The 12,631-nt window shown below is 41.9% G+C and overlaps 1 protein-coding gene across 1 annotated transcript; it reads right to left on the reverse strand.

The window, feature by feature from the left end:
- Nucleotides 1-896: 896 nt before the first annotated feature.
- On the reverse strand, nt 897-11,467 carry LOC139347550 (protein NLRC3-like). The gene is made up of 8 exons (XM_070987243.1): nt 10,766-11,467; nt 7,836-9,891; nt 6,825-6,998; nt 5,182-5,358; nt 4,374-4,547; nt 3,340-3,516; nt 1,992-2,165; nt 897-1,483 (listed from the first exon to the last, which is right to left on the reverse strand). The coding sequence occupies exons 1-8, from the start codon at nt 11,031-11,033 to the stop codon at nt 1,474-1,476; spliced, it is 3,210 nt and encodes a 1,069-aa protein (XP_070843344.1). The 5' UTR covers nt 11,034-11,467; the 3' UTR covers nt 897-1,473.
- Between the last annotated feature and the right edge of the window lie 1,164 nt (nt 11,468-12,631).

A 12,631-nucleotide genomic window follows, 5' to 3' on the forward strand; every position in this document is an offset into this window, starting at 1 on the left:
CTCCAGCACCCCCCGCAACCCTGAAAGGGATAAGCGGCATAGAAAATGGATGGATGGATGGATGGATGGATGGATGGATGGATGGATGGATGGATGGATGGATGGATGGATGGATGGATGGATGGATGGATGGGAATGAAAAGAAACCAAACAATACATTTTGATAGTCCAAAATCTGCAGGTGGGGACGTGACCAAAAGAGGTGGTGAAGATCTTCTGGAGTCAGAAGGGGCAGAATTCGCCAATGTGTTTTTTTTATTATCTTTGCATAAACAGATTGGAGGGATAGATTCGGTGGATGAGTTTGAGGGATACTGCTTTGGTTTTATTTGTGATGAAATATTTGCAAGGGAGGGACCAAATGTTTTTCCAAATCAAATTTGTGAATGTACTGTTCCAGTATGACAGGGCATTGGGGGTACTGATGATTTCTTTTTGGTATAGTGCACGTAGAGTACAATTATTGTTCTTTTTCATGGAGAAGCAGATTCGACTGATTTCTGTCTGCACAGGCTCCAGAGGTAATGGGTCAATTTCAGGTAATGTGACATTTTTAAACAACATAATTACACCAGAAGGTATTGCATCAAATGCTATTGCGTATTCTTTCGGAGGGATAGGAAATGTATATTTATTTAAGACTTCTGAGTATGATAACAGTGTGCCGTTTGGTCTGAGAAGCTGACTGACTAAAGTTATGCCATGGGTGAACCAGTTCTCTATAAACAGTGATCTGTGTTTGCATTGTATGTCCCTGTTATTGTATGATGAAGTATGATTTTGAACGTGTTATTCAAGGTGGGAAAATCAAGAAAGTTAAATCCTCCATTTTCACGGAAATTCATTAAAGCTGATTTTTTGAAATAATGGATATTGTTTTTCCACACAAAGTTATTGAGAATTTTGTCAACAGCTGGTTGACAATGGTCTGTTTATTTACATCCAAAGATACTGCTGTATAGGTAAGCTGAGATAAGCCCTCTGCTTTAGCCAAAAGAATTCTGCGCTGGAAGGACAGATCTCCCTGGAGCCAAGAGTTGAATTTTTTCTGTGTTTTTTTCTGTGATGTGGTTAAAGTTTGTAGGACACCTGACGGCACACGCACACCAGCGCAGCCTGTCTCACATTGCGTATACCGGCACATTTCATTTCACTTCATCACTTCCAGACAAAAAATGACGACCAAAGTCCGGCAGACCACAGTTCACAAGAGTTCAGCTCCAGAACGTCCTCACATACAGACCCGGAAACCTACTAACATGGAAATCCAGTATTTCCTCAAACTGTTTCCACCATGTTTATAACCACAACTTAACATAAGTAAGATCAACTTCTGCTGTTCTTCTTCTCCACTCTGCCTCTCATTAACATGGCCCAGTCAGAGCCTCTCCACACACAAGCTGCTGCTGCTGCTTCAACCTCTTTGGATCATCAGGACACAGCTGATCGGCTCTCGGCCAATCACCTTTCTGATCACTTCCATCTGATGAGAGAAGAAGACAGACAACAGAAGTCATCAGTCAGAGTTCACAGAGACTCCTTCATCAGTTGGCAGTCAGGAATGCTGCATATCCAGTACAAAGAGCCGCAGGGACTTCAGTCCTGTTCAGACCACAAGTGGCGTAGCCAGCTTCCTTTCAGCTCTTATGTTAACGTGTTGGAGTGAACACGCTGAGCTCGAAGCTCACACACCTGCAGAGACTTTGGCCATCAAGTGTGTTTACTCTGCAGATTTCATGCAAGTACACAGTGGAAATAAAGTGCAGAGAGTCCCTGAATGCATCATTACTGCACAAACACAGATATTCACTGTACACTGGAATGATGGATTTACTGCTGTTAAAGTTTTATTGAATTTGAAATATTACAGGACAAATATGTAAATATGGAGTTGGTTCTACAAAATATTCGGACAAAATAAATGACAACACTGGATCTGTGCTTTGATAGACTGTGTTTAGTACAACAGATTATTCCAACCCTCTACTGACCTCAGAGTCTTCAGTCTACAGTCTGGACTCTCCACCAGATCGCACAGAGGCTTCACTGCTGAATCCTGCAGCCTGTTTTCTCTCAGGTCCAGCTCTGTCAGATGGGAGGGGTTGGACTTCAAAGCTGAGGCCAGAGAAGCACAGCTGATCTCTGACAAACTGCAGCGACTCAACCTGGATAAAGAATAAATGATGAAGATTAAAATCCATTTCTAATCCAATCAGATGTGTTCAGGTTGGAAATGTGGAGCTCAACATTACTCTGTCCTCATCAATGAGCTTCTCCCTAAGATGAGCAGAGTGACTTTGTCATTGTGTTATTGTGGATCATCATAATGTCAGCCTTCTACAGACATCATCCAAATGTCAGCACAACATTCATACACCTATTGATGTCAACACACATCAATAACATGCTGCTAATCTCAGTCAAGTCTGGAATTACAGCACAACAAATATGTTGATCCTTTATACAGCTGCATCTGAAAATATGCTTTCATCTGTGTGTGTGTGTGTGTGTGTAGGATCAATATCAGTCATCAGTCATTATTTGTGAAAAAACACTGAAATCAACACAAACCAAAGAAATATTTCTGCTTCATCAAGTAAACTTGATCAATTTCAAAGAAATATTACTTCAGAGGATCTTCTGTATCCAGATGTGACCATTTACCAAAAATAACAAACATTCATTGACTTCAACAACTAACAGTGGACATTCTCTTCTGGTGGCACGGTGGTACAGGCGGTAACACTGTCGCCTCACAACTAGAAGGTCCCGGTTCGAATCCCGCTGTGGGCGCTGGTGGTGTGTCCTCCACCATGCCTTCAGTGCCTGCTGCTCGAGGAAAAAGGGGGCCTTTCTGTGTGGAGTTTGCATGTTCTCCCCGTGCTCACCTGGGGTGTCCTCCATAAAATGTACCCCCACTAAAAACATGCAAGAAGATCACCAGCTGACCAGTGGTGTCAACAGGAACTGGTCCCCGGGTGCCAGTCGGCTGGCAGCCCACTGTTCCTGGTCCGCCGCGGAGGAAGGATGGTCCAAAGGTGAGTTAAAGGCAGAGAATAAATTTCGTATATGCAAGCCGTGTGCAGCTTCCCCTACTAACCTCGCATGTTGTGTGTAAAATGTGACCAATAAATGGATTTCTTCTTCTTTTTCTTTCTACACTTTCTTTAACGCGCACAAATCTTTGTGACTGCAGACTAAATTTACTTCAACAAACATGAAAACATGAACAAAAGCTAATTTACAACTTTACTGATGTTATGGAAAAACAGAAATTAGCTTCACTTGTTAAAAAGACATGTGAGATTTACAACAGTAACAGAGAGTCAGTGAACTGACCTCAGAGTCTTCAGTCTACAGTCTGGACTCTCCAGTCCAGCGGACAGCAGCTTCACTCCTGAATCCTGCAGCTTGTAGTTGTCGCTCAGGTCCAGCTCTGTCAGATGAGAAGGGTTGGACTTCAGAGCTGAGGCCAGAGAAGCACAGTTGACCTCTGACAAACTGCAGAACCTCAACCTGAATAAAGAATAAATGATATAACTTCAGAAGAAAATGTTCCTGCATGAAATCATTCAATGGTTAATAATCTGTTCAGAGCTGAAGAAGCTTTAGAAAGTTCAAGTTTAGAAAATGGAAACTCCAAACACCTGAACCCAACAGGATGCAGCTTCAAAACGGTCAAATCTCATTAATATTAATGACAACGTGCTGCTACTTCAATAAAGACGGAGTGACTCCACCTCTTAAACTCTGCCAGCTCCACCAGTGGCTCCATCTATACAAACTCATGTTGTGCAGCAAAACACAAATAAAAACCCACAGAAACTGATTGAAGACTCCACTCAACATCCCAAAGTGTCCACAGAGGACAAATACATCAGGATGAAGTTTGAGGAACTGTGAACAAAACACATGGACAATATTTCTGTTTGGAACAGTGGAGTCATAAAATTAAAGCATCTTCACTTTCAACTATTCAGTCAGTATAAGCATCATATAGCTTCATAAAACTGTTGGGGGAAAAAAGACTGAATATATTTGCTACTGTCTGCCTGTGGAAACACAGATTATTATTTTATGCATTGGATTTAAGTATTTTTATTATCATTTATTAAAAATAACACAATGTAGAATATCAGATGAAATCAAGAATTATCCAGTGTCCATTTCTCTTGTTCTATTCAGGTTTTAAATGTGGAGCTCAACATTGCTCTGCAACAGTCAGTGGACTAAACCACCAAAGAAGAAAACAGACTTCAGCATGAAGATACTCAGTGTGGATCAGTATAATATCAGCCTCATGTCTGCAGTTTAGTCAACACAACTTTCACATCATATTAATCTCAGCACAGCAGTAAAAAATGGTGTCTGACCTCAGAGTCTTCAGTCTACAGTCTGGACTCTCCATCAGATCACACAGCAGCTTCACTGCTGAATCCTGCAGCCTGTTTCCACTCAGGTCCAGCTCTGTCAGATGAGAGGGGTTGGACTTCAGAGCTGAGACCAGAGAAGCACAGCTGATCTCTGACAACCAGCAGCGACTCAACCTGAATAAAGAATAAATGATGAAGATTAAAATCCATTTCTAATCCAATCAGATGTGTTCAGGTTGGAAATGTGGAGCTCAACATTACTCTGTCCTCATCAATGAGCTTCTCCCTAAAATGAGCAGAGTGACTTTGTCATTGTCTGCAACAAAGTGAGAATTAAACCACTGGAGGTCAGAAAAAAAGATCTTCAGCAGGTGATAAGTTGACATGAACTGTTCAGTTGTTTAGTGCTGAAATGAGAGAACAAACACTCTGAGATCAGATTTGATGGTTGGACAGTTTGATGAAGGAGGACCTCTGTCTCTATACATCTTGGAATGCTGTCAGCTGGAATCCAGCTTTATTTGCTGTAGACATGAACACAACAACAACAGTCGTCTTCACATCAACTCAAACACACAATCACAACAAGCTTCTGGCTCATCTGATTGGCAGACTGTTATCTCACTCTCTCTCTGTCTTTCTGTCCAATCCTGAAGCCCGTCACCATTGTCCTCCCACAGCTTCACCGAGGAAAGCAGTTGCTGAGAAGGTTGGAGGTTTACAAGAAATACTAGATCTGTGCTTTGATACGAACTGTGTTTAGTACAACAGTGCTGAGACCAGCATGGCACTCCAACCCTCTACTGACCTCAGAGTCCTCAGTCTACAGTCTGGACTCTCCATCAGATTGCACAGAAGCTTCACTGCTGAATCCTGCAGCCTGTAGTTTTTACTCAGGTCCAGCTCTGTCAGATGGGAGGGGTTGGACTTCAAAGCTGAGGCCAGAGAAACACAGCTGACCTCTGACAAACTGCAGCAACTCAACCTGAATAAAGAATAGATGAAGATTAAAATCCATTTCTAATCCAATCAGATGTGTTCAGGTTGGAAATGTGGAGCTCAACATTACTTTGTCCTCATCAATGAGCTTCTCCCTAAAATGAGCAGAGTGACTTTGTCATTGTGTTATTGTGGATCATCATAATGTCAGCCTTCTACAGACATCATCCAAATGTCAGCACAACATTCATACACCTATTGATGTACATGCTGCTTATCTCAGTCAAGTCTGGATGAACCATCAAATCAGACGTGTTGTTTCTTTTGTTACTTTCATTTTCTTCTGTTTCTTCTCATTCAGAATAATCATGAGTCATTTTATGAAACACGCTCAGACAGGTGTGTTGCCTTTCAGACACAATGTTGGATGGACTTTTATTTTGATGGACTTTGACTTTGATCAGTGTTTGTCTGCTTCAGGAGTTCTGGGCTCACAAAGATCACTTCCTGTTAGTCATTGGAGGAAGTCAGCTTAATCTTAACCTTTAATCTTAATCTTCACACTCTCTGTGCTCCTGTGTGTAGGTGAGCTTAAATAGGTAAAATGTAATCTTTTCTGCAGTGTCATTAGTGTATTTCCTGGAGTGGCTGTGGGCTCTGCAGCAATGTGTGTGTGTGTGTGTGTGTGTGTGTGTGTGTGTGTGTGTGTGTGTGTGTGTGTGTGTGTGTGTGTGTGTGTGTGTGTGTGTGTGTGTGTGTGTGCGTGTGTGCGTGTAAGTCTGAGGCAGGGTGAGCGTGAATCCAACATTTTCATGAGTTTACTGTTAAAATGTGAGTCAGATTTCTGCCTGTGGACCATAGGGGACAGACATGTTAGAATGAAGTCAACAGTTTGACTGTTAGACTCAGCTCTGGACACAAAGTCATGGTTGGCTGAAGAATAAACATTAAACCAAGTGAAAGCCAAGAAAACAAACATCTGACCAGGTGAACTTATGACTGCGTTTACTATACTGTAAACTCTCTCTCTCTCTGTCTCTCTCTCTCTCTGTGTGTGTGTGTGTGTGTGTGTCTGTGTGTGTGTGTCTGTCTGTCTGTCTGTCTGTCTGTCTGTCTGTCAGAGAGAGGTTCTTTGTGTGTAAATATACTGCATAAGTTACTGTAAAACACTGTGCTCTGAAGGTTCTAGATAAAAGACATTATACCTGAAAATGTGTTGAACTTCTTATGAGTATTTGTGTCTCACAGGTTACAAAAATTATAAATGTTGATTTCATTTTAGAGAACGTTGAAGCTTAAATCCTACAGTTTCCTTAATTAAACCAATTCAAATGAAGTACAGACTAAACTCTGAGCCAAACTGTTCAGACTGTTAAACTGTGAAAAACAGCTGTTGTGATTTGTGCTCAGACAAACGCAGAAAACAAGAGAACTGAAGGAAACTTCAAACATCTGTGATGGGTTTAAATTTAGTGGATATCCAGTGGACAAGAGTGAAAAACATGAACTGACCTCAGAGTCTCCAGTCTACAGTTTGGACTCTCCAGTTCAGCAGACAGCAGCTTCACTCCTGAATCCTGCAGCCTGTTGTCACTCAGGTCCAGCTCTGTGAGATGGGAGGGGTTGGACTTCAGAGCTGAGGCCACGACTTCACAGTGAGTCTCTGAGAGTCCACAGCCTGAAAGTCTGTGATGACAGAGAATATAAAAGTTAGAGAATAATAAAATCTGACAGTTTATTAATGTCACAAACAACATTAACATGAGCTGAACATCCTGCCGGTCAGTCAGCCTGAGCTGCTCAGCCATTGGTCAGCAAAATCAATGAAGCTGATGAGGAAATACACTCAGTATATTGACTTTGAACTGTTCTCAGGTCAGTTTATGTCAGAGAGGATCAGATCAGGTGATCACTTCCTGTTTGATGTTTTCCACAGCGTACCAACATGTCTGCTGTAGTAAATACTAAAGATTTTATTATTACAGTTTTATTTGTAGTAGTTTTATCAGGTGGAGTTCAGCTGGCTGAAGTTTGTTTTGGAACAAAGACTAAACTGAGCTTGTTGATGATGGAGATCCCTCCACTCTGCTGAGCTCTCCTTCACTGGCACAATCAACCTGGAGGTTGTCCCAGGAGCTGACTGTGTCATGAGCTGCTGTATAAGTAAAATCAGGTGCTCAGTACACAAAGACTGTGGCTGCAGATTCAATGAAAATCACAGTGGAAATGTGTGCTGCTGTTTGCTCTGCACATCTCGCCTCTAGTGTTACTGTGGTGACAAACAAAGTTCATCAGTTTGAACATTAAATATTTTTGAAATTAATTCAACTGAATAAAAGTTGAAAAGGACTTACAAATCACTGCATTCTGCTTGATTGACATTTCATAAAGCGTTCTGACTTGTTTGGAATCAGGGTAAAACTTTGATAGTGTGGAAATTAACTGTGTAAAGTGTGTTTATTTAACACTGATGGCTTCAGCTTCACATTGCTCAACAGTGTTGATAATCACATCTGGACTTACAGAGCCTTTCTGCAGTTCCTCACAGCTGGAATCAGTCTCCGTCGTCCCTCCTCTGATGTGTTGTACTTATTCAGGTCCAATTCATCCAGAACCTCCTCTGACATCTGCAGCATGTAGGCCAGAGCTGAGCAGTGGATCTCAGAGAGGTTCTTCTCTGATCTGTTGTCTGACTTCAGCAACTCTTGGATTGCCTGATGTACTGAGTGGTCGTTCATCTCCGTCAGACAGTGGAAGATGTTGATGCTTCTGTCAGGAGAGATGTTGTTACTGTTCATCTTCTTCAGGTTGTTGATGACTCTCTGGTTGATCTCTGGACTGTTTTTTCTTTTACCCAGCAGACCTCCTAAGAGTCTCTGGTTGGACTCCAGAGAGAGGCCATGAAGGAAGCGAACAAACAGGTCCAGGTGGCCATTTTTACTTTTTTGAGATTTCTCCATGTTCCTCCTCAGAAACACATCCAGGGATGGGTAGTGGCTTTCATCATCATCATCATCATCATCATCATCATCATCATCATCATCATCATCATCATCATGTTCTTCTTCAATTTTTTTTTCCTTCAAAAAATTCTTCTTCAAAAAAATCTTTTTCTTCAAAAATTCTTTTTCTTCAAAAAAATCTTCTTCAAAAAATTCTTTTTCTTCAAAAAAATCTTCTTCAAAAAAATCTTCTTCAAAAAATTCTTTTTCTTCAAAACATTCTTCTTCAAAAAAAGACCTTTGTTTTGATTCAGTGTATTCGCTGTCTTTTTGGAAAGCCTCCAGGACCTCTGTGTTCCTGTTGGTGTAACAGTGGAACATGTAGACGGCAGCCAGAAACTCCTGAATGCTCAGATGAACAAAGCAGTAGACTGTTTTCTGGAAGATCACACACTCTTTTTTGAAGATCTCTGTACAAACTCCTGAGTACACCAAGGCCTCAGTCACATCAAGACCACACTGCTCCAGGTCTTCTTGGTAGAACATGATGTTTCCTTTCTCCAGATGTTCAAATGCCAGCCTCCCCAACTTCACAAGAACTTTACCATCAGCCTCCGTTAACTTCTGTGGACTCGTCTCATGTCCCTCATCATACTTCTGCTTCTTCCTCTTTGTCTGAACCAGCAGGAAGTGTGAGTACATGTCAGTCAGGGTCTTGGGCAGCTCTCCTCTCTGGTCTGGAGTCAACATGTGCTCCAGAACTGTAGCAGTGATCCAGCAGAAGACTGGGATTTGACACATGATGTGGAGGCTCCTGGAGGTCTTGATGTGTGAGATGATTCTGCTGGACAGATCTTCATCACTGAACCTCCTCTTGAAGTACTCCTCCTTCTGGGTGTCAGTGAAGCCTCGTACTTCTGTTACCCTGTCAACACATCTAGGAGGGATCTGATTGGCTGCTGCAGGTCTGGAAGTTATCCAGACGAGAGCCGAGGGAAGCAGATTCCCCTCCATGAGGTTTGTCAACAGCACATTGACTGATGACTTCTGTGTGACATCAGAAACAAGCAGATTGTTGGTGAAATCCAGTGAAAGTCTGCTTTCATCCAGGCCGTCAAAGATGAACAGAAGCTTCCAGACAGCCAGCTGCTCTGCTGTTACCTTCTGTAATGTTGGATGGAAAACATGGACCAGCCCAAGAAGACTGTACTGCTCATCTTTGATCAGGTTCAGCTCCCTGAACGAAAGCAGAACCACCACACTGACATCTTGGTTTTCCGAGCCCTCTGCCCAGTCCAGAGTGAACTTCTGCACTAAGAAGGTTTTTCCAACGCCAGCGACGCCGTTTGTCAGGACCACTCTGATGTGTTTCTGTTGGTCAGGTAAGGCTTTAAAGATGTCCTGGCACTTGATTGGGGTCTCATGAAGGGTCTTCATCTTGGAAGTTGTCTCAAGCTGCCTCACCTCATGTTGGGCATTAACCTCTTCACTCTGTCCCTCTGTGATGAAGAGCTCTGTGTAGATCCTGTTGAGGAGGGTTCCACTTCCTGTTTCATCACTTCCTTCAGTCACACGTTCACAACTGCTCCTCAGACTGATCTTATGTTCATCTAAAACCTCCTGAAGACCACTATCCACTAAAAAAAGAGAGAAAATGAGACAAAACAAAGACAATTTGACAATCTGCTGATTATTTTCATGATCAATAAAGAACAATAAAGAAGATATAAAAGAAGTGAAGGTTTATCAGTCCACTTTGGGTGAACATCACAAATTCCCCTTTGTCTCTCTCCTCTGACTGTCGATGTGTGTTTGATTGACAGCAGAGGCGACAGGCTGAGCCTCAACAGCTCTTGATCTGAACAGATCACTGTGGCTGTTCCTTCCTCCCAGCAAAACTTCAAACTGATCGACTGATCAAATAAAGAAACACACTGTGTTTCATACAGCTGCTTCACAATGAAAGCTTTTTATGGTGGGTGAACACAGAAAGACAAAAAGAGCTCCATGTGTTGATTCAATCAGTTTAGCTGCAGACGTCTCTCTGATCAGCAGTGATGGACACAGGACACCCAGGTGGACGCTAATTTTCGCTGCTTTTCCAGTGCGATGATGACGCACATTGACGTTCCAGACATCAGCATGTAAATATTGTCTAACGTCAGACACAACTGTCAACTTGCTGCATTTCTGTATCATCATCATCATCACATGAAAGACTTTAAAACCACCATGTTTCCCTGTTTTGACACTGAACGCAGGTTAAACTTTAATCAAAAACTCTGCATGTACGTGATCATTTTGGTGTGAAAGTGGTTTCATGTTCAAGACTTCAGCCTGAAAACCCCAAAACTAAACGTGGCTCTTCAGCGTGTATATGATGAAGTTCATGTTCTCACATGTTTCTTGATTTTTGGTTGATGTGTTGAGTGAACTGATTGTGAGTCTCCAAATAAATGTCATGAATTGTAGAAGGTCACAGTTTTATGATGTGTGGATGGACAGTCTTACTTTGGACAGTGCAGGTCTGACTGACTGTCTGCAGTCCACATCGTGTTATGGATCTTTCTCCACACTGGGGACACCAGGAGTCTTCTGATGAAGCAGACTGGTCCCAGTATGAGGTGATGCACTGTCTGCAGAACCAGTGTCCACAGCTGGTAGAGAATGGATCCCTCAGGACGTCCTGACACAAACCACAGCAGGGCCGCGTCTCCTCCACACAAACAAGACTCCTCTTCTTCTCTCTGTAAAGACATTTCTTTGTAACTTCAACCATTTGTTGCTTGCTGTTGAAAAATATCCAGATCTGTCCGACAGTCGAGCAGCTCAGATGCTCACAGAGAACAGTGAAAGTGTCCTTACTTTTCTGTTTGAATTCAGTCTTCAGACTGTCATGAAAATGATTGTTCCTTTGATTTCAACTCTCCTGCTATCAAAAACATTCACAAACTGCTCTGTCTGTCTGTCTGTCTGTCTGTCTGTCTGTCTGTCTGTCTGTCTGTCTGTCTGTCTGATTAAACACTGATCTGACTGCAGTTTGTCATTAATACAAACTCAACGCTTCCTGCAGCGACTTCACAGTAAAATCCTTCCATCAAAGAGAGCTGATCATGTCCTTTACTGTTTCACACTCACTTTGGCAGCTTAACTTGGGTCAGTTTACTTTAAACTGAGATTAGAAGTCTTCCTTTCTCATGCACTGATCACTTTAACACAAGGACTGTCCATGGCTGTTTGCACTGCACCTTTACCAACAATATATGATGGAGAGAAGCTGAACTCAAAGGTTCACTTACTGATGACTCAAAGTGTTCATCAAGGTGAGCAAAGCTCTTCTACAAATCAATCACAATCACAACAGCTGATCTGACAAAGAGTCAAAGCAACAAAATATTCTGAGAACAATTATGAGGAAACTCATTTCACATATGAAGCGCATTCTTTCACATTCTGAATAGTTGCAAATGTTTACAGCAACTTCAACGTGAGGCCAAAAATGTCTGAACATCTTCTCAAAGTGTAAACGTTGAAATTGAGGTTCAAGAGCTTTGCTGAAGAAATAAAATAAGGTTGATCTTAGTTTGAAACACTCTCTGGAGTAAGAGTTCTGCATCATCAACATGAATCTTGTAGCAGAGTATTTTGTCTTCATCCTCAATGCATCATCTTCCATCAGGTCAGTTTACAGTAAAACAGGGTCTTACTTTGAGTCTGAGGGTAAAGGTTCATTACTGAAATCTGGAGGATCATCTTTGGACCAGTCGCTCTTCACAGACAGACAGTTGGACGTTGGAGAATCTGTTCTCTGTCTGCTGTCCTCAGCTCTGCAAACACCAACATGTTTTTCTTTGTGTCACATGAATCCTTGATAAATTCTCTGATGAAAGCCATGTCTGAAGCTCTAAATACACAAACTACTGCTACTGTCCATAATGAGGAGCTTTGAAGTCTGTATCAGTCCTCTTAGATTAGATTACAGCTTTTCTAAGTGACTGACAGCTGTCACAGATTCTAAGATGAAGATGCCACCAATCATTTATCTTCATGTCACAAAAAGTTGGTTCAATTTAGGCTGCAAAGACATTTTAGTCACATTTTTAATCTAAAAACACAAAATCAAAGCATGACATCAGCAGAAGAAACTGAAAGTGAGTTGTAGAAATTAGTTAACAGCAGTTTTCTTACTTTGAGTCTGAGGGTCCAGGTTCATTACTGAAGTTTAGAAGATAATCTTTGGACTGGTTCCTCTTTAAAGACAGACAGCTGGACACTGAAGACTCTGCTCTGTTCTCCTCTCCCTCCACACAAACACTCATCTTCTGGTCTGAAGTCAGTCTGAGAGGTGAAACGGTGACTCTGTTCTCTTGGTTCTCT

Source organism: Chaetodon trifascialis, chromosome 19 (assembly GCF_039877785.1).
Source record: "Chaetodon trifascialis isolate fChaTrf1 chromosome 19, fChaTrf1.hap1, whole genome shotgun sequence".
Lineage (NCBI taxonomy): Eukaryota > Metazoa > Chordata > Actinopteri > Chaetodontiformes > Chaetodontidae > Chaetodon > Chaetodon trifascialis.

Coding starts and splice junctions, on each gene's coding strand:
- LOC139347550 (XM_070987243.1), bottom strand. CDS start 11,033: ATGGTTGAAGTTACAAAGAAATGTCTTTACAGAGAGAAGAAGAGGAGT. Junction 3,517..4,373: donor TGTAGACTGAAGACTCTGAG/GTCAGACACCAT, acceptor TTCTTTATTCAG/GTTGAGGTTCTGCAGTTTGT. Junction 2,166..3,339: donor TGTAGACTGAAGACTCTGAG/GTCAGTTCACTG, acceptor TTCTTTATCCAG/GTTGAGTCGCTGCAGTTTGT.